This window comes from Larus michahellis, chromosome 3 (genome assembly GCF_964199755.1).
Source record: "Larus michahellis chromosome 3, bLarMic1.1, whole genome shotgun sequence".
Taxonomy (NCBI): domain Eukaryota; kingdom Metazoa; phylum Chordata; class Aves; order Charadriiformes; family Laridae; genus Larus; species Larus michahellis.
Window position 1 is genome coordinate 99,394,058 of NC_133898.1, and position 22,450 is coordinate 99,416,507.

General features: G+C 41.0%; 1 protein-coding gene across 11 annotated transcripts in view; it reads right to left on the reverse strand.

Annotated features, from left to right (window-relative positions):
• Positions 1 to 22,450, reverse strand: part of COL19A1 (collagen type XIX alpha 1 chain) — a 217,860-nt gene that overhangs the window by 142,633 nt on the left and 52,777 nt on the right. For 5 of the 11 annotated variants that reach the window (XM_074581444.1, XM_074581452.1, XM_074581445.1 and 2 more), the window contains one exon: positions 7,522 to 7,575. The exons of the other annotated variants lie outside the window; for them this stretch is intronic. In XM_074581444.1, coding sequence (XP_074437545.1) covers positions 7,522 to 7,575 — 54 coding nt within the window. The remainder of the gene's footprint in view (positions 1 to 7,521; positions 7,576 to 22,450) is intronic. 11 annotated transcript variants of the gene reach the window in all.

Below are 22,450 nucleotides of genomic sequence, written 5' to 3' on the forward strand. Positions count from 1 at the left end.
CAGAAAAAGATCTTAATGTACAATCTTACCCTATTAATGTCTTTGCTAAACTCTTTGCCAAATTTGGCTGGCTACATTCAAACAAGAATAACCCTGCTTTAGGTCTTTATTAACGTATACTTGTATGTTTTGTGAGATATACAGCAGACATACAGACAAAATTATATACTTGAAGCACAATAACTACCTAATAAAAAAAACCCTGAACTTTCTCTTTCTCCCTCAAATCATCTAGCAGGAGGCAGATTGCATGTCTTTGCCAGTCTCTAGAATCCAGTCTCACCACCTCAGTACAACGCACATGATTTTTACAGGTCTGATGATGAAAAGACTGGAAAATTTCCAAGGGAAAGCATATGGTGTTTTCTAAATTACTTTCAAAAAATTAAGATGAGCAATATCTAAATATTCTTTCACCCTTCAGAGAGTGTAATTTCCTTATATAGAACTCTAAGGTTTAAGTGAGGTTAACTAGAACAGCAGGCTACAACTTGCAAAATTTCTAGCAGCATTTTGTCAAATCTTTCAAGTGATATAGCATCAGGTACTACACATCTAGGAACTAAATTTAAAGCTTTGGAGGTGTGCAGATGTACAGGTTATCAAATAGTTATGGACTCTTCATCAACTACCTACACTGGCTGCTTTTTGTTAGTTTCTTTTGGCTGGGGTGACTCATACAATCAACAGCTCAGGGGTCAGTTTTAGATGCGTGCCCAAGACCAAGCATGCAAAATGGGATCTAGTGAAATAACCTTCCCTATGCTCTCACCTAAAAATGAGTGGTTAACTACTGAAATAATTTCTGAATGTATGCAACTTCTGTTCTGCTCATCTAGTTTCCCTTTCTCATGAAAGGTTGGACCAGATGATCTTTGAGGTCCCCCCTCCAACCTGGGTTGTTCTATGATTCTACGGTTCCCACTCTTCTCGAACTGTTGGATGTACAACACAGCTAACACATACAAATTTGACAGATTCCTAGAGGTAAAATATTTTATTGATTTTGCTTTCCCATTTGTGAGACTGCATATCCTGTCTTTACTCATTTCCCCATTCATTATATAAAAATTATTTTTAGAGTAAAAATTTCTCTGGTTGTAACTTGTGTCCATTGCCTTTTGTCCCTTCACTGTACATCTCTGACAAGAGTCTGGCTCTGGCTTCTCTGCACCCTCCCAGTTCTTACAGACAGCAATGAGTCTGAACACCATCCCCCACCCTCGTCCTTTCCAAATTGTCTTATCTTAAGGCTGAACAAACCCAGCTGCCTCAGTCTCGCCTTGTACATCATGGGCTCCAAGCCCCTGGCTATCTTGGTGGGCCTCCACTTGGCTCACGCCAATGAGCTGCTCTTTATTCTCTCCTGGGGAGCTCTAAACTGGACATAGAACTCCAGATGCGGTCTCACAGGTGATCATCACTTCTGATCTGCTGTCCATGCTCTTGCTAAGGCAGCCCAAGATGCAGTTGGCCTTCTCCACCAGTAGGCCACCCAGCAGGACTCCCAACTCCTATTCTGTAGAGCTGCTTTCTAGCAATTTGGCACCTAGCCTGTGTTGTTGCATAAGGCTATTCCTTCTCAGAGGCAGGACCTCATGTTTGCCATTGCTTAACTTCCCGAGTTCTGCATTAGCTCATTTCTCCAGTGTGTTGAGGTCCCACTGAATATCATTCTTGCCCTACCTTCCAGCACACTTCCCCATATTTGATAACATCCATGAACTTGCTGAGAATCCCATCATCCAGGTTATTAATAAAGACACTAAATAATACTGTCCTCAGTATCACCCCATGGGGGATGACACTAGTTATTAGGTAGCAGTTGGAATGCATAGTGGTTATTCCACCTTTGAGCCCAGCAATCCAACCAACCTTCCACTCACGTTATTGTCCATTTATCCAGCCCATATCTCACAGATTTGACTACAACGATATGATGAGACTGTGCCAAAAACCTGGCTGAAGTCAAGGTATAAAACATCCACTGCTCTCCCCTAATCCACACAGTCAGTCACCTAGAATTGGCAATCAGGTTGGTCAGCCACGGTTTGTCCTCGATGAATCCATACTGGCTGTTCCCAGTTGCCACCTTCTTGAGTGTGGCAAGCAGGTCATGGGAGATGATCCTCCCCCTCTACTCTGCCTTGGTGAGGCCGCACCTGGAGTACTGTGTCCAGTTCTGGGCTCCCCGGTTCAAGAAGGACAGGGAACTGCTGGAGAGGGTACAGCAAAGGGCTACCAAGATGATTAGGGGACTGGAACACCTCTCTTATGAAGAAAAGCTGAGGGATTTGGGTCTCTTCAGTCTGGAAAAAGAATGACTAAGGGGGGATCTTATCAACACTTATAAATACATAAAGGATGGGTGTCAGGAGGATGGGGCCAGACTCTTTTCAGTGGTGCCCAGGGACAGGACAAGAGGTAATGGGCACAAACTTGAGCACAGGAAGTTCCACCTAAACATGAGGAGGAACCTCTTTACTTTGAGGATGACAGAGCCCTGGGAACAGGCTGCCCAGAGAGGTGGTGGAGTCTCCAACTCTGGAGACATTCAGAACCCCCCTGGACGCGTTCCTGTGCAACCTGCTCTAGGTGACCTTGCTCTGACAGGGGGGTTGGACTAGATGATCTCCAGAGGTCCCTTCCAACCCCTACCCATTCTGTGATTCTAGTCCTTCGTGTGCTTAGAAATGGCTTCCAGGGTTTCCTATATAATTTTTCCAGGGACAGAGGTGAGGCTGACTGGCCTGCAGTACCCTGGATCCTTCTTGAAGATGAATGTGATGTTTGCCTGTTTCCAGTCATAGAATCTTCATGGTTGGAATGGACCTTTGAGATCGAGTCCAACCATATACACACACACAAAAATACCTAACCCTACAACCTCTGCCACTAGAGCATGCCCTGAAGTGCCACATCTAGATGTTTCTTAAACACCTCTAGGGATGGTGACTCAACCACCTCCCTGGGCAGGCTGTTCCAGTGCCTGACCACTCTTTCAGTAAAGTAATTCTTCCTAATATCTAATCTAAACCTCCCCTGCTGCTACTTCAGACCATTTCCTCTGGTCCTGTCATTACTGACCTGGGAGAAGAGGCCAACACCCACCTCTCTACAACCTCCTTTCAGGTAGTTGTAGAGGGCAATGAGGTCTCCCCTCAGCCTCCTCTTCTCCAAGCTAAACATGCCCAGCTCCCTCAGCCTCTCCTCATATGACATGGTCTCCAGACCCCCCACCAGCCTGGTAGCTCTCCTCTGGACACGCTCCAGCACTTCAATGTCCCTCTTGTGCAGAGGGGCCCAGAACTGAACACAGGACTCGAGGTGGGGCCTCACCAGTGCTGAGTACAGAGGCACGGTCACTTCCCTACTCCTGCTGGCCACGCTGTTCCTGATACAAGCTAGAATGCTGTTGGCCTTCTTGGCCACCTGGGCACACTGCTGGCTCATGTGAAGCGGGCCGGCCACCAGCACCCCCAGGTCCTTTTCTGCCGGGCAGCTTTCCAGCCACTCTGCCCCAAGCCTGTAGTGTTGCTTGGGGTTGTTGTGACTGAAATGCAGGACCCGGCACTTGGCCTTATTAAACCTCATACAGTTGGCCTTGGCCCATTGATCCAGCCTGTCCAGGTCCCTCTGTAGAGCCTTCCTACCCTCAAGCAGATCAACACTCCCACCTGGTTTGGTGTCATCTGCAAACTTACTGAGGGTGCACTCAATCCCCTCATCCAGATCATTGATAAAGATATTAAAGGAAACTGGCCCCAAAACTGAGCCCTGAGGGACACCACTGGTGACGGGCCGCCAAGAGGATTTCTCCCCATTAATCACAACTCTCTGGGCACGGCCATCCAGCCAGTTTTTAACCCAGCGAAGAGCACACTTGTCTATGCCATCATTCGTCACCTTCTCCAGGAGAATGCTGTGGGGGACGCTGTCAAAAGCCTTACCAAAGTCCAGACAGACAACGTCCACAGCCTTCCCCGCATCCAGAAGGCAGGTCAAATGGTCATAGAAAGAGATCAGGTTGGTTAAGCAGGACCTCCCTTTCCTAAACCCTTGCTGGCTGGCCCTGATCCCTTGGCTGCCATGCACTTGCCGCGAGAGCTCACTCAAGATGATCCTCTCCATGATCTTTCCTGGTATCGAGAATCAGAAACCTCCAGTCATCATAAACCTCCCGTAGTCATCATGATCTTTTGATAACGACAGAGGGCAGGCTTGCCGTGACATCAGCCGGCTCCCTCAGCAGACCTGGATGAATACTATTTGGTATCTTGCAAACGTCCAAGTAGTTCAAGTGCTCCTTAACGCTCTCTTCCCCTTCAGTGGGCAATGGTTTATTCTCACACACTATGCTAGGAGTTGTAAGTAACCTAGAAGGCCTGAGGGCAAACTTTATTAGTGAAAACGACATGAGGGTACTCTTGGCCTCTTCCACATGTCCCACCCCATTAAGCAGTGGGTCAACATTTTCTTCAGCCTTGTTTTTGCTACAAATGTACTTAACAGAAGCCCTTCATGCTGCCCTTCAAATCCCTCATTAGTTTTAATTCCAGATGAGTTTTTGGTTTCCTAACTCCATCACCACACGCTCTGGCAATGTTCCTATATTCCTACTGGGTATCTCATCCCTGCTTCCACTGTTTACTTTCTTTTTGTGCCCTTGTTCATCAATGCTGGCCTTCTGCCATACTTGCTCAACTCCCTGCACATCAGCATGGACTGTTCTTGGGGTTTCGGGAAGCTGTCCTTGAAGATCAACCAGCTGGGCTCCTGAGGTCTGAAGGACAGTCTTGATCACTCCTTGGCCTCCTCTTTGCCAGACTCAACAAACTTAGTTCCTTGAAACTCTCCTCAAAGGTCTTGTTTTCTAGGCCCTTGAACATACACTAGCTCCCCACTGGACCCTCACTGGTTTCTCCACATCTCTTGAAGAAGTGAGCATGGAAAAACCCCCAAACATGACACAGCATACCAGATGCAGCACCACCAAGCAAAGAGCGGAAAATATCTTTCCCCGATCTGTCAGCTGCAATTTTACTCATAGTCCAATACGTGCTTTGCTTTATTCCCAATAGGGGAACACTATTAGCTCATAATTCAGCCTTTTGTGTACCTCCAGGTCCTTTTCAGCAATGCTGCTGCTCAACCAGTCAGTTCTCTGTCTGTACCAATGTGTGGGGTGATTAACTAATTCCTTCTTTTTAAAACATACAGTCTAATTGCCCAGATTTTTTGCACATATTTGAACTAGAGAAAATATGAAATGCACTCAGAAAGCATAGAGAAAGAAGTTTAGGTAATTTCCACTTGCCAGCATTAAAAAAAAACCAACCAACAATATTAGCCACTGGTAGCTTACATCAAAGAATTCAAATATTGCAGAAATAAAAATGTGAAAGTTGTAAAATAACACATTTATGACTGACTTAATATGAGAATATTGCCATGCAAGGGAGAATTTAAGTTAGGCAAAACATTTCACGCACACATTTTCATGGATAATCACTGATTATTTGTCTTGATACTGCAGGATTGCTGATTTGATTTTCAGTGTTTTAAATATGCCTGCAGTACGAGTCAATGAGATCCTGACTTTGAACTTATAAATTGATAGATTGCGGTAAGCATGTTGTGGAACTCAATGCTGGCTACCTCATCTGCAGAAAATAAGTTCCTTCCTTCCCTTCGTGCTACATTACAGGAAGTATCTGCCTAAAGATACACAAATCAGCCCTTTGCACCAAGGTCACATTGCAGAACACTTTCTTGAAATTTTAATATGAACAAAATAATGGGGGTTTTATGTAGTCCCTTAATTTTTGGAAGCAGCAGAACTATTTCCCCTGCAATTTTCTAAAAGGAATTATCTGGACAGATGCATGTGACATTAAGATTTCATTCCAAATACTTACGGTTAAACACAGCTGCAATCAACAGAAAACAAAATCTGACCATGAAGAGAGTCAGGCAACATTAACAAATATTACCAGCAAGGTCTACAATACAGATGTCTCTTTTTGCAAGTTCTGGCCTTCCTACACTATTCCACCTCTGGAGAGAACTGAAAGATTAAAATGGAAGAGCGGAAGCAGCAGTGCTGTCCTTCATCTCATTTTGCTGAGACCACGAGACTCAAATTTCAAATTTTTTAATCTGCTTTCTTGGGGCTGGATAGACCTGCATAGTTCTGAGACTTAGGTGACTGCTCTTAACAATCAGGTTCGAGACCACCTAAGAAACCTGAAGGTGCACAAGTCATAAAATCACAGAATTGTTAGGGTTGGAAGGGACCTTAAAGATCATCTAGTTCCAGCCCTCACTGCCATGGGCAGGGACATATCCCACTAGATCAGGTTGCTCAGAGTCCCATCCAGCCTGGCCTTAAAAACTTCCAGGGATGGGGCTTCCACCACCTCTCTGGGCAACCTGTTCCAGTTTGCCCAAATCCAGAAGGACCTGGACAGGCTTGAGAGGTGGGCCCGTGTGAACCTCATGAGGTTCAACAGGGCCAAGTGTAAGGTCCTGCACATGGGTTGGGGCAATCCCAAGCACAAATACAGACTGGGTGGAGAACAGATTGTGAGCAGCCCTGAGGGGAAGGACTTGGGAGTGTTGGTGGATGAGAAGCTTAACATGACCTGTCACTGTGTTTGCAGCCCAGAAAGCCAACTGCATCCTGGGCTGCATCAAAAGAAGCATGGCCAGCAGGTCAAGGGAGGCAATTCTGACCCTCTACTGCACTCTTGTGAGATCCCACCTGGAGTACCACATCCAGCTCTGGGGCCCCCAACATAAGAAGGACATGAACCTGTTCAAGCAGGTCCAGAGAAGGCCATGAAAATGATGAGAGGGCTGGAACACCTATCCTGTGAATACAGGCTGAGAGAGTTGGAGTTTCTCAGCCTAGAGAAGAGAAAGCTCTGGGGAGACCTTATAGCCCCTTCTAGTACTTAAAGGGGGCCTACAGGAAAGATAGGGAAGGACTCCTTATCAGGGAGTGTTAGCAATAGAATGAGAGGTAATGGTTTTAAATGGAAAGAGAGCAGATTTAGACTAGATATTAGTAAGAAATTGTTCACTGTGAGGGTGGTGAGACACTGGAACAGGTTGACAAGAGAAGCTGTGGATGTCCCATTCCTGGGAGTGTTCAAGGCCAGGCTGGATGGGGCTTTGAGCAGCCTGGTCTAGTGGAAGGTGTCCCTGCCCATGGCAGGGGGTTGGAACTAGATGATCTTTAGGGACCCTTCCAACCTGAACCATTCTATGATTCTATACCAATAGGCAAGTTTCTGACACCACACCACACGCCCTCTCTCTTTTGAAAGAGAAGCTGATAGTAAAGTTCCTGTCACATTATGTAACTCAATCTGGATATGTAATTCAAAAACAATTTATGTACATACTGGACAGCTGGCAAAAAGTATGTTGAGAGTAAAGATGCATAAAATGAGGGGTTTTTTGTTTGTTTGTTTTGTTGCAGGTTTTTTGTTTGGTTGGTTGGTTGGGTTTTTTTACCTTGGAACCAGTAAGACCAGGTATGCCAGGAGCACCTACTAAGCCAGCTTCCCCCTGAAACAAAACGTACATAGTCATCATTTTACAGACCTAACTCATGACTGAGCTAAATTAAGAGAAAAAAAGACATCTGGACATGTGTTGCTTCTCATTCCTCTTCTACAGAGCAGCTGAATTGATTTCTAAGGTTCTTTATGTCTGTTGACTTGTATTTGGTTAAAATACTTCCCAAATATTAGGCAATTGGCAATTACAGGTTATCTAATTATGCAGCAGATATAGCTGTAGATTGCTTCAGACAACTGGACAACAAAAAAGATTAGAGGGTTTAGATCACATGGAAACCTTTAAGTTTTATTTTATGGTCTGATTCAGAAAAAAATACTTCAGAAGACAGTTGCATACTACCCACATACCTAAAATCCCAACAAGGGCAACACAGCTTCTACTCTCTCCCTAATACCTATTTAGGTGCTTGAGCCCACTGGGGTCTACACTTAAACCATTAGGCGCCACAGGGAGTACATGCAAACCACAGTTGTACATAGGAAGCTGACTGCTGGTTTCTAGGCTCCACTCAACGGGGAGTTTTAGATCTTTCCCCTGTCTCTATGGGAGTGCACAACCTACTCATCAGGAGGAAATGCAAATCTTGATCCTGTGCAATCAGGCAGACAAAATTCTCTTTCTCCTACTTCCTAAGTGAATGTTCTGTGTATGTTGTTGAATTACTGCCTCCTCTACCCCATGTTTTAAAAGAGCAAAATAAGTCAGCTGTACAGTTGACTACTAGTCACCCTCTGCCCCTCAAACTACTTTCTCCTTGCAATGCCCATGAAAAATTAAGAATCTGATTTGGGTTTGTAAATTCCACTCAAGAAACCAGATGCTTAAGAGTTATGCTCAGCAACTGAGCGTAAGTACAAACAAGCACCTTATAATAAAAATTTTTTTAAAAGGTAGCTATCCAAGCTGAATAACGGGGTAAACTTCGCCTTCAATACCTGAATAAGGACTAATTGAGCAAAAGGGAAAAAAAATAAAAAGCTCTGAGGTGAAAGCTACAGACAATTCAATTCTGCCTTTAATATAGGGCTTTCCAAGGAAAAGGTACAGCTAAAAACTTAGTAATATCTCATTTAGAATTAAAATATAAAATATTGCAGCAGTTTCCTTTTCCATTCCTTCTTAGCAAAGTGTGTTAGTTATAGACCTAGTGAGAACCAGGTTCTGCCACTCAGTGCTGAGAACGACCCTCCATTTACAGATTCGTGAAATATGTCACCATGAAGTACAGGAATTTTGGTCTCAATAAGTCTAAAGTTACTGACCTAAGTTCTGTTAGAAGAACTCATCCATGCTCATAAGAACTTGAGTGAGAGCTTAGAAGACTTACTAAAGGAATCTAAAATCAAAATGCTTTCTCCATTCCATTCATGGGTCTTAATTCCTTGACAGAAGTTTGCCCTAGTAACTTGCACACCATCCAATTCAGTTTTCTAGCCAAGCCAGAATTCAGCAACAAAAGAAAGTTTTGGAAGTTCACTCATTTGATTCCAAGCCAAGCAGAAGACAAATGCCTCAGACACACAAAAAGAACAGAGACAAAGGAAAGACTCCAGTCTCTCTTAAAAACAGAAAGAGCCAATAAAAGAACAATTACTCATCAAAATGATACGAGTAATTAAGCAAATAAATACAAAGCACTCATGGTATACAACAATTAAAATACAACTTAAAATATCTTGTTAAAATGGCATTTTTCTAACTCCACTCATGGCACACTTTCCAGCATCTTCCTTCCAGCACCCCTCTGTAAAAATAGATGCTAGCGTGCTGGGGAAAAATTCTGATTAATCATTACAAGCAATCCTTAGTCCTTCATTTTCTCCAGATTTATAACATGAATTCAGAAAAATTCTTCAGAGTCTAATGGTTAATAGATAATAATATTTCACCTTCCCTGCAATACTGCATCATTGTATACTAGAAGAAACCCACATTCACTTTTTTTTTTTGTGGAGACAAGCCATAGGTGTTTTGCCTTGCACTTTTTAATCAGTGCTCTACAAATTATTATCCCTTCAACACAACAATGCAAAAATAACCTCCTACATCAATACTGATTCTTATTAAATCTAAAATGATTAATGTTGTGCTTGCTTTAACTATTTTGGAAACATGCAGTGTATTTATAATCATGGTTCTTAATGTATTTATCATTTATTGATTTTGCAGCTTGTAACTGTACTGCAACACCCTATAAAATTAGAGATTCAGTTTATATCTAAAGGTTTTCAAGATAGAGTAAGATGCTTTGTATCTGTACACTTAGCAACTTCCTTAGAATGCATTTACATTAATTTTTATACCTTGACTTCCACATTTAGCTATTTTTTCCCCTGAAATAAGAGACTTTCCCATTAAAAAAGATTAAAAGAAAATAAAAGGAGAGGCTGTCTTAACATACAAGTATGTGAACTTAATAAAGTGCATTGGTTACTTGTACTACCAAACAATATGGTGCCAAAAATTAATTAGGCACCACATTATCTAATCACTGAAAAAAAAAAAGTTGAGAGAAACTTGTATTAATCACCTGGAATGCATTTTGCTATTTGGAACATTTTGGGCATTAACATGATTTATAATGGCAAACATGCTGGAACGTCGTAAGATTCTCTTCAATGCTGGGAAAGAGAAACAATTACTATTAAATACTTTAAGCATTTTGCAGATACGATCCTGCGAAATTCAAAACAAAACAAAACCACCAAGAAGCAGTCAGATGCTTCTCCATCCTCAATATGAAACACAAACATTTTTCCTTTTATTTTTCAGTTTACTGGGGCACTGCCAGGAGCTTGATTTACAGAATAGACTTGGTACTCCAGCGTTCCTAGCAAGGAAAACTCATCTTAATAGAAGTATAATCAGCGCGGTCAAACACTACTTACTGTTTTGATAATTTATGGATATGTGCCTTCCATTACCCTAAGTATGCCAGACCCCTGGAATAATCTAATAGCCTGGTGTTTTAAAATGAGGACAACTATTTTTAGCATTGCAGAAATGGAGCGGAATGTTCAACAACGTACTGTCAGAGGGCTCGAGCAGCATCCTCCCCATGAAGCACGTACCGAGCCAGTCCAGAGCCACCAGTCGGGGCAGAGCTTTGCCTTTAACAAATAAAAATCCCACACCAATTATACACCATTATATGACACCTTCCTTGGCCTACTGGAATATTTCCTTCTTTCTTTAAACGGGCTCCTGTTAATGGTTAGGATCACCCAATAGAATATTAATTACATAAAAATATATTCAGCTGATATTTATGCAGACTTGCCCCATGAATCTCCTGCATAAGTCATGTCAGGAAGTTTCTGCTAAATATTATGACCTTTTGGTTTCACTGCCTCTACTGATCCTTTTCTTCCCTTTTGGTTACTGATGAACTACCAGTTCTCAGCACTATTTACTCAGTGCTATCCTTGATGCAAACTTGACCCATGGGAGCAAGCATAAGATCCTCCATTAAAATAATCTGACAAAGAAGAGCTTGTGATGGCTAAATATTTTGTTTTCTTTGCTCTGTCCTGCTTCCACAGCAGCCCCAGCAGAGCAGGTACATCATAGTTTGGGCAAGGATGCAAGGGCTGGTCAGAGGACTCTTGTGTCCTTGTGATCAGGGCTCCTGTGGCTTTTTTATGTAGCTGCTCAAGAGAATGACAAACGAGAATAGCCCTACTGCTCTTGTTTGCACCTAATAACATAATTTGAGTTCAGGAAGCATCAATTTTTTCTCATTCCCAACCCTCCCCAATAACCATCTTTGGGACAAGTCTGACTTGTCTATCCCATTCAGGCAACTAGATGATAATACACTCCAAATTAAACTACACTTGAAAATTTATGTTTCGGTGCTTTGCATGCAAACTACTGAATCAGCAGCCAGAGGCAGCTCAGAGCTTCAGAGAACAAGGCCAAAGGGCTCCTTACTCCAGACTACACTCTTCAGTTGGCAGAGTTTCCTTTTTTGCTATTAGCATGCCTTAAAAAACATGCAACTTGCACAATTTCTACATTTAAATATGTAAAAGCACACATATTTCACAAATAAACTGCATAAGTCAAAAGTTTGTTTCTATATTTTGCTCCCATGAATTATTTTCATGCAACATGAGGCTCTGAAAACCTTAGAAGAAGGGATCACTCCATTTAGTTTTATGCATAACTACAGGCCGGCGTATTGCCTTTTTTTGTTTTTCTTTCGAAAACTGATAACGAACTGACTGAAGCCTTTTTATAGATGTCAAGGAGCAGGTTTTATATAGTCAAAAATATCAGCAGGAGCAGAGCCTCTGCTGTCAGTAGGTGTTCTTTCTGCATTTGGCAAATACAAGTGGTATTCACCGCTATTGTATGTCCTTGAAGAAGTGACAACTGCCGCCTTCTTGACCTTCTTCATCAAGAAGCGACGACTCAGTCCAGAAGGCACATTTCCAGTCACAACTCTTAAATGCCACCGATTTCAAATAGAACAGAATTGGACTGCAAGGAACTAAACAGCAAATAGAGGAGAAAAATGAAGGCAGAACATATTATCAGCACAGAACGAGGACCTTGGGTAGTTTGGGTTTAGTTCCTCAGTTGTGAGAGGAAACTAATTAGCCCCTGTGGAGCCCTTAGGGGCTGTAATGACGGAGCTTTACAAGCAAGGAGAAAGTTCTAGGCAATGCAGAAGAGCAGTGGAACAGGATAGCTTCTTCTTTTGTCTCACACTGTCCTAGAGCCTGAAGGGCCTTTACAATTTTTTCCTCTACTGTTCAGACTTGAGTCAAATGAGTCAACAGCTTTTTAATGGCCCACCATCCGGTTACATTCCTTCAGTAAGAAAGGTAAGATGCATACTTTACTGCATAGAAGTGGATAATGTTGGGAGATTGGTGGATAATGTTGGGAGTGGCGGAGACATGAATTGAACATGGGCTTGAAAACAATCCAGTTCAGTTGACCTATAACATCATACACAGAGCGTAAAGAAAATACAAACAAAAACCATGAGAATGTTTCCTGTAGAGTACTGAGAACAGACAAATAGGCTTCTGGCTGCAAAAGGTTCTCAAAGATTCATAATGTCTTATGGATTAACAGTTTAGAAAATTAAGTCTAGACAGTTGGATATTTCTATCATCTGAAGCAACACAGTAGAAAAAAATCTGAAAAGATCTTATAGTCATGGATAACGGACAGATTTTTATAACTGTTTTTTCCCTTACGGTAGATCTGTCAAAAGAAAAATTGCCTGATTTACACACCGTCTATTGATTTATTGTTAACCCAGCCATAACATGGCATTAAAGCAAATCTAAATCCTATTAAAGTTTCAACAGAACGGGAAATTCATCTTGACCTTTTAGCAAGACGACCTTGCTAAAATAATATTTGAAATGCAATAATGCTAAATATAAATTAAAACACATTATCCAGTATTAATGAATTGCTGAGGTCTTTTCAAAATATTAAAGTATGAGTATTATATTCACCATAATAATTGGAGAGCCCGAAGTTTACTTTACTGCAGGAATTATCATTATCGTCATCATCGCTATCCACTTCCATAACCTGAAGATTCAGGAGGCAGATTCTCAGCTAGTACCAATGTCAGTTTACACTAACAAAGATCTCTCCCACAGACTATTAAACACTATTAAGTCTAATGTCTTACCACATAGATACAAAATGCAAAAAAACAGTAGCAAAACTAAAGATTTAAGGTGAATCAAAAATAAATTGACTGTATATAGACTGGAATTTCCAATCTAGGAACTAACTCAGATGAGTACTTTTTCTGAAATACCATATTACTGGTGTGCTTGTGTTGCTGCAAACCTCCTATCAACTATTGATAAATAGAGCAGTTTAAGATACAGTTTCTATGTCTCCATTTACACTCAGAAGTTTAAGACTTTCCCAAGAAATATATCTCCTCACTTAAAAAAAAAAACTGCTTGTGGCATTTGATGTAGTGCGGGGACGGGCTAGTATTTGGATGAAGAGGACATACCAACCATGCATCTAGGACTCCAACAGACAGTTCCCCATCTGTGAATCTGGGATCAGTGGATCTACTGTCAGCACAGGAGCCATAGGAACTGCTCCCTGAGGGTAAGTCTCCAGGTGTCCCCCATTACTACCAATTCTCAGCAGCTTTGTAGGGAGCAGTGACATCTCAGCCTAGTAGGACTGTGACTTTTCCTTTCAGGCCCTTTTCTTAGCCTCTTTGAGGCTTGTTAGCCTACTCCATACCCCACATCTGGGATGCCTGACAGAAAGTAGTCCACTATCCGAGGGGCACAGGCTCTCTGCATGAGTTTTTAATCATCCTCTCACTAAACCCCAATATTTATTTAGAGAATCAACACTACTGTGACAGCCATTTCTCCAGCTGCATTCCTTTCTCATGCTTCCGAGGTTCAGCAGAAGTACTGCCAGTACACTATATTCTACAGGGTGGTATTTCTGGCTGTTTCACAACTGGCATTATAACCCTGTCACTGCAAAGAGCCATGCATTTTTGTTAACAGTTCCTGAAGTCTCACCTTCGTCCACCTCACGGATTTGATAGCAGAAAAGAAAAATGCTCCGATGAAAGTATGAAGAAATGGGGCGGGGGAGAGTGGGAAGACAAAACTGGCTGTAGTCACTGTTATATTACACATCCTACTGGCTAGTTCTGGCTCTGAGAGTTTACATTAATCAAAGATGATTTGTAAGAGCATCCTGATACTCTACTATTTCCACTGCTGGTTTTGCCAGCAGAGTTGCTATCACAGCACTGACTAACAAATGCCACAAAGATCATCATTTCTTCCACTCACAGTTCTTAAAACAAAACAAAGCCCCCGAAGTGTAATTAAATAAGCAGGCCACTATTGAGACAACCTCTCTCCAATTATTCAGCAAGCTGTTATGTGGCTTACAACAAAATCAATAAGGAATAGCATTGTACACTGTTCTCATCTGTTAAGTAGTTTAAGTAGTTTCCCATCTTCGCTCTTCCCTCCCAGCCTTGGGTGCATCTCTATCAATATTGTAGGCTCCTCCTAGCAGGGAATTTCTTCTACTCCAGGCTTGTGCCACACAAGAAAGTCCCAAGACCTTCTCATATTATGGGAAGACACATGAACACAGAGTGTGACAGCTATACCCCAGAAGTCTGTCATTCTCCTTCCATGCATACTCTTTAAGGGAATTTTCATTCTAAGAAGTGGAGAGATAAGTGAGCATTTATTGAGATCTTATTGTCAATAGCTATAAACAAACTGCTGTGCATCATCCACATGTAAAGGTAACAGGTTACAACTATTAAAGTTAACTATAAATTAATTTCTCCTATTTAGTATCTGTCTTATTATGAACTAAAATGATGCTATTTTCATTTGTAAGGGAAAATCAGCAGAACTGCCATTCACAACAAAAAGGCAGCACAGTGAAAGGGGTGTTAATTCTGAAGAAAAAGTATCAGCTGACTAGCTTCTCAGTATCTGTTTAAAAAAAAATAAGTCTGGCTTGTGTGAGGTACTTGTTAAATACAAATCAAACACCTGTCAACCAGCTGGGCCGCGTGTGTCACTGCTGAGCCATCTGCAGAAACACACCCCGCACCAGTTGCTTTACTTAGTGTGGCCTGGGAACAAGAATCCATTAGACAGAAAGTCAACAGTGGAATTAGCAGCACTTTTTCTTTTAGTGCCCTTCCACTTACTTGTTTGACTTCTTGTGTTTCTATTTTTGGGAGCCTCATGCCAGAGCAACAGTGCTGACTGCTGATTAGACAAGACTTGGCCCGGCCTCAGCGTGTCACGTTGATTTAATCGATTCAGACTTGAAACATGCAGTATGAATATTAGGTGTTGATAAATACTGGCTAGCAGTGAGAATTAAAAAAACACCACCACAACATCCTGTTTTTCAATACCTATGAATGATTTAACTATGCGAATAAAAAGCAGGGTTTTTTTTGTCCAACAACTTGGTATCTACACATGAAAAAAAAGCAATTTACACAGAATTTAGAATACAAAACTTACATTACAATTTCTAAGTTTTTTGGGGGGAAAAATTATATTCATTGACATTAAAAATTCACATCTTAGCTGGATTTATTTAAACAATTATGTGACTAATACAATTCACCCATCAAAAAAAGGGCAGAGAAGTATTAATAGTTAATAGGTCACAAGTCATGGCAGCCAACAGTATTATCTTTAACCTCTGTACAATTTGTACTACACATTAGTCTAACAATTTTTTTTCCTAAATTTCATGCACTACTTGTAATAGAAGTTGTTAGCCATGGAGAAAATACTGTAGAAGAAAACACTGCTATATACAAATTAAATTGCAGTAACGTTAAGTTATTGATTTTTAAATTATCCTAATATAGATCAATGATTCATCAGGTCAGAAATCTAGTATTTGGTGAAGTTCAATCTCTAATTCCTCAAAAGAAAACAAACCAACCTAAGCAAAACGTGTCAGACAAGCTGTACAATGCTGCAGTACAGTGAGAAAGTTCCTTCCTCTCCGATTAGTCCATCTCCTGCAACACACTGCTGCCAACCTTTACAACACCAAGTCTTGCCATAACGGGTAATTTTCCTTAAAGCTATACTTTCTGATGAGATGTGTAAAGACTAGAATATTAGTTTCAAAACCTACAGTCTCTAGCCCTCGCAACTGAAAGAGAAAAAAAATAAAAATCTATATGCCACAGAAACCTCACAGAAAGAACCCAATAAATATAATTCAAGAACAATTGAAGAAAAATCCTCAATCCCCCCGCCCTTTCAAAGTCCGTAAGGTCCTGACTGAGGCTTTTCAAACATAGTTAAGAATCCCAGAGCCAGGCAGGCTCACAGCTGGAGTATTCATGAATCTCTGATTAGGGAACAAAGAGCTGCATTTAATGACTGCATTATTTAACAGCCGCATTATTTTTTACTTCCACGTTACATAAGACGCTAACAAAAGCCTGTCCTGCATGGCAGCGTGCCACCCTCAGTTTTGCTCCCAGCAGCCCAGACCCCTGTGAAATAGCCGGTGACCTCTGGTTTCTCTGGCCACACCTCACAGCACAATAGCGGCCACTGCACGCCGGGCCCCCATCACCGGCCGCGTTCTGCTGGTTATTACAGTTTTCATTGCAAATACCAGAGGGTAGACCCGGCGTCCACCCCCGCTCTTATCTCACCAGTGTCACCCGCCTGAAGGAGCCCATGGCTTTGATGCTGAGCAATACAAGCATTAGTGTCTGGCTCCCAAAACACATCTGCACTTTTGTTCTACTGAGAAGTACTCATCTGATTTTGAGGGAAACCACAAGAGGACAGAAGACAATGCCACAACTTTCCTCAAATGGGTTAGCTGACAGACTGAAGCATAATTTTTTTTTCCCCTCAAAAAGCAACAATTCTTTAATTAAAAATGAAGGCTCTGCTCACCAAGAGTACACAATCTACAGCGGACACTAACACCATTCCCCCCAGAATGGAAATAACATCCAGGCAGTGTCACCGCACGCAAGGTAATTTGATTCCACGGAGCTTTCTATGGAGAACCAAACTGAACTGCTGTCATTTAGCTTTAGGAATTGAAAAACCAGGGAGCTCAACAGTTCCTGGAGCTGTGAACTGCAAAAATTACCTAATAAGGCAAAAATAAGTCAGCCCAGCAGACAGCTCTCTGGAAACAAATTTATGATCAAAGGCTTTCAAAACACTTCGTTGTAATGCTAAGGAGGGAGTGAGAGCAAGCAAGAACTATACATGCTGAAGCACTGAAGCAAGTTTTGTAAAACGTAATGGTCTAAAGTATATTTGCCCAGTAAAATTTTTAGAAAGCATATTTATGGACCATAAAGCTATTGAGAGTTACTGTTTTCGTATTCATCCATCTCTTAAAGTCAGATACGTGTTAATTACTCACAAAAATATCACTGAAAACACAAACAGAACACAAAACTCATGTCAAATTTGTTGCTGTAATAAATGATGTCGAACTGCCTGATTTCTAATGGCCAGCAATTCTCAAACTCAAAGCTTTAAACATAGTGGTAATAAAATTTCCAATTGGAAAACCATTGTTTGTCTTTTTTGAGGCTAATCTATTTACTTGTTTACTTACTTGTTTACCCATAAAACCTTTTTTTTTAAATTTACACCTGATTTCCTGTTAAATATGTCACAATTCTCCTATTTTGAAAAGCTTTCTGATGTCATATACTTTTTCCTATGTTAGTGATTATACTCTTTTTATCTCTTTTGGAGACTCCAGACTAAAGCAGTACAAAGATTTTTCCAAAGCTGCATAACTGGCACAACTTATGTCCATACCTGATCTAAAAATATTGAAATATAACTGATTAGCAATGACAGGAGCTCAGAAATTGGATGGCACTGAACAAAAGACAGACAAACTGAGTAAGATGGCTTTAAGCAGTACCTATCCAGTGCTCCACATGCATTTTTGGAAGCTTTCTCAGAGATGCTGATGAGCTACTTCGGAAATATCTTGACCCCTTTCAAGGATCTGTACAGCACATGAAATGTGGAAGGCACTGTGTCCAGAGATCTTTCGAGACAGCTGCAAGGAAAAGACTGCATTACTGTAAGCTCAACACCAATGTCTCCTCAGATTTGTATATTTGCACTAGTGATTGATGCTCCAGGAGCATATGCTCAACTGGCATAATAGGCCATATATCCATGGCTCTTCAACAAAGTCAAATATGCCTTGGAACATTCTAAGCAGCATTTCCATGGTCCAGCTGAAGCAATGGGGAAAGCAGGTCAATGGTCACAAGGATCTTTATAATGACACGATCTGATTTGGATGTACATTTAACAAGTTTCCGGTTGTGGATTTTATGACATAGCTGGCCCTGAAGACTTGCCCCTGGAGTAACTCAGTATGGAGATCAGTATTAAAAGCATCTCTGAAAGTAATTTGAAGTCACATGCTATACTAGCACATCATTTATAATTTTTTTTCCAAAATTTTAAATTACATATATATATTTAAGTCATGTTGGAAAACAAAGCACTGGACATTTCAAAGCCATTTTTTATATTGAGCTTCTGAATTCAACTTCTTAAAAGAATAATCTTATAATGCAGCAGTTCTCAAACTCATTTTCTCAGGTATCACTAAGGGAAAGGAGAGCTCTTCCCACCAGGCAGTGCAAAGCGGGCTCTTCGGGAAGTGTTAACACGCCGTTTTGATGCAGCGCGCATACCACAAATGGTATCTAGATCACATTTTGGGGACCCTTTTACTAATTATTTCCTTACCTGTACCAAATATAAAGAGAATCCTATTACAAAAGGGTAAACGAATTTAACAAGAATAAAATCATCAGTGTTAGGTTTCAGAGTCAGCTAAAACTGAAGAAAACACCCTGATAACAGACTTGAGAAAACTGGTTACAGATAATCATCTCATACAGTTAAATGAGAAGACAACCACCACAAACAGCATTACATATTCTAATCTTATTATCTTCTAGTTCAAAAAATAAATGACTTCATGACACTTTTTTAGGCCATTGTCACAAATATGTCCAAGTGAACAAAAGAAGGAACAATCCTACTGCGCAGTTTCAAGTAAACCCAATCTCATTTTCATAACTCTTGAAGTACAAATAGCACTCATACGCTTGGTAGAGCTCTTGAAATGTACACTCATTTTTTTTCTCGCGTCTGACTTTGAATATAAATCAAAGTTGTGTAGTGATAAACATTGTTTTTATTCACATAAGCATTTCTTTCTCCTTTCAGTCTGTCTAAACTGTTTATTTTATTAATACACTGCGGGAGCACCCATACAGTACAGTAGCAAATGCACAGCATATTGAACGTTTCACTGCTGCTTCAGGCTTACTGTGCAAAATCAGCTATTTTTAAAAGCTTACTCAATGTATTTAATATTTTAGGATGGCTGTTTATAATCTAGATTGCAAAAAATTAGTGCAAAAAACTACAACAGTACAGCTAAGCCATTTGAAAGTCAAGTATTAGAAGTGAATGGTGTCACAAGTATTACACAAAATGTAATTTAAGAAACATAAATGCATCATCTCCATCACTATGAATCATATACCATCAACCATAACCAAGCAACTGCCATGAAGGTTTGGATAAAGGGGAACTGAAACAAACAGTTTGGTAAGTCTTCTGACTTTTCTGAATTACATTTCTGGCTACATCAATTTTATTTTTCAGAATGTAGTAACAGAGAAAGAAGAAAAAGTATTTTCATAATAGAAAAAGATAGACAAATATGGATGGGATGGCCAATAACAGAGCCAATTACTCACCTTCAGCAGCTTGAGTCCTTTGAGCCTTGCTGCCATCAGCACATTCTCAGAAGCTTAAGAGCTTTTTGGCTAGCAGGACCCATAAAACACATAAGCCGTAACTCCCCAAGAGGCTGAGTACCTTATATCAAAGTACATGCCATGACGGCAACCTATCTCTCAGAACCAGGAACTCTCCCACTAAACTTTTCAAGTACACGGAGATCGTCCATCCCCTAAAACGTGGTATGCCAAACAGTTAAGAGGTTCATCTTGACTGCCACAAAATCACAGACCAACCAAAAAAAAACCAACCAAAACCATACAGGACTACATCACCTAGCATCTGGGACATAAATAAACTTTTAATTTGGAGGTTCATTATCATGGCATTACAGACCCAGAAGCAAAGAGAAGGAAAGGACTTGAGGTATTCAGCTGAATGACACAAGTAGTGCAGGAAACAGAAAAATCTCAACTATACAGAGGCAAATCAAACCCAGCTTGCTTGAGTTTACAAAAAGCTCAGGAAAGGGACAGAATGAACTCCCCATAAATGAGAACAAAAAGATCTGGTGGCCTTTTTATTTTTTAATTTTTTTCCTTCTCCTCATAGAAGGTATAAGAACACATTTTTAAGGCTGGAATACCTTATTTGGAAGGCCTAGAAGTAATACTACAAAAGGAGGACCCAACACACTATACGCTTCATGCAAAGTCTAATTGTTTCATCGTCTGGAAGAGTGGAGAGACTAACCCTGTTCTCTCCCAATACAAAACGGATAGCAGGGAACTTGACCATCCTTATCTGTGTCAGTCCCCCAGTAGGTGCTATGGAAAGGACCTGCACACATGCAACCTGTACAGAGTAAAACACTATGACTTCAGTAAAGGAGAAGCCTGTGGGTCTCACCAACAGGACAGTCTTCTCACCATTTCCGTATGACAGGAACACTAGGAAAATAAACTTTTTTAATAGGAATACTTTCCAACAGTGTATCAAACCTTGCTCGGACGACACCAGTGGTGTGATGAAGATCATTCTTACTGGCAATCAGTTCTTGTCATCATAATGAGGTTAGTTTAACTGCTAGATCAGTGTTGCTTAGCTTGTGAGGCCTGATTTGCAGCAGACAGGTGACTGTCATCCTACACCTTAAAGCACTCCAGTCACCTCAAACCTCTGCTTCAGGGACAGATTTAATTTCTCAGGCCATATAGCCAGCACTCTGGCTGCAATCCAATTATACTAAATGACTGCAGAAGTGTATCCAGAGAAAATTTCACTTGCTAATCACAAAAAAGTAGGCTAACACAGTGCTTCCCTTGACACGTGTTTCTTCTATCCTCACAAACTTTGTTGAACATCTCCAGAAGGCCAAGGCATAAGGTCTCGCACGCATACTGATTCTTATTTACCATAACATTCCAGTTCTTCTTGTATCATGATTTGACAGATACCTTGAAGAAGTGTACCCGGAAAGCTAAGCTACAAATCAGTCCTGATTGCAGGAAGGGAACCATGGCAACGTATTCCAGATCTTCTGGCAGTCTGCAAATGAAGCAAGTTTCCTTCCAAGGGAGGACTACTACCCTCTTATTTTTTAGAACTATAAACTAAGACCACAGAACTCTCTCCTCTGATACTCCCGAGAATTTCCTCTGTTGCCCTAAGTAGGATCTACTGTTTAAAAAAATATCTCTTAAGACAGTTCCCTGAAAAAGGATAAGGATGAAGGAACTAGGTAGTTAGACATCAAATAGAGTGGTATATATGCGATGGTGTCCACGATCTACTGTGGTGTGACTTTGGGGGGCTGAGGTAGGGCTCCACAGGAACTGCATTTGATTCTTGACTCTCTAGGTTGGTCATCAGCGCTGTCACACTGACTGCTTTTGTCCTGAAGGCAGATGAGACAACACGCACATTATGGTCTGTTGCTAGTCAGAGGGAACCTCATTTTTTACTTTGGCAGCTTGCAAGAACTGCAGTAGAAAAATCAGTAAAGCTGCAGAACCACGGCCTGAACACTCATATGTTTTCCTTTGGGTGTCAAGGCTATTCTTATGTCATCCTAGAGTCATCAAGACTTAAACTTTGTTCTCCGTATTAGCAGATCCAACCTCTCAAATAGCAAGAGCCTCCTAGAAGTCTACGCCCCTTATATCTGCACCAATTAGCCAGCGTGACTCTTGCAAAACCACTGCAGCATTTAGTGATTGGGAAATTATGTTGTCAGCTATAATATGTCTTAAAAATGACATAAGGCCAAATGTCATATCTGAAGACAGACTGAAGATCTGTGAGGTACACAATCTATTTTCACACTTTAGATCCCTGAAAATGAAGGCCATATATGAAGCCTTACAAACATCTCATTTACACAGATCTTGAAAATTAAGTATATGACCATGGAGCACATTCCAGGGAGATTCTCCTGGTCAGATTTTCTCAAGTAATAAAGCGTATTGGACAGGATTATTCTAACTTTAGTTTCTCACTACTATGTCAGATATATTTGAACTAATCAATTCTACAGGCCTTTCAAGAGACAAATTTATCTCATT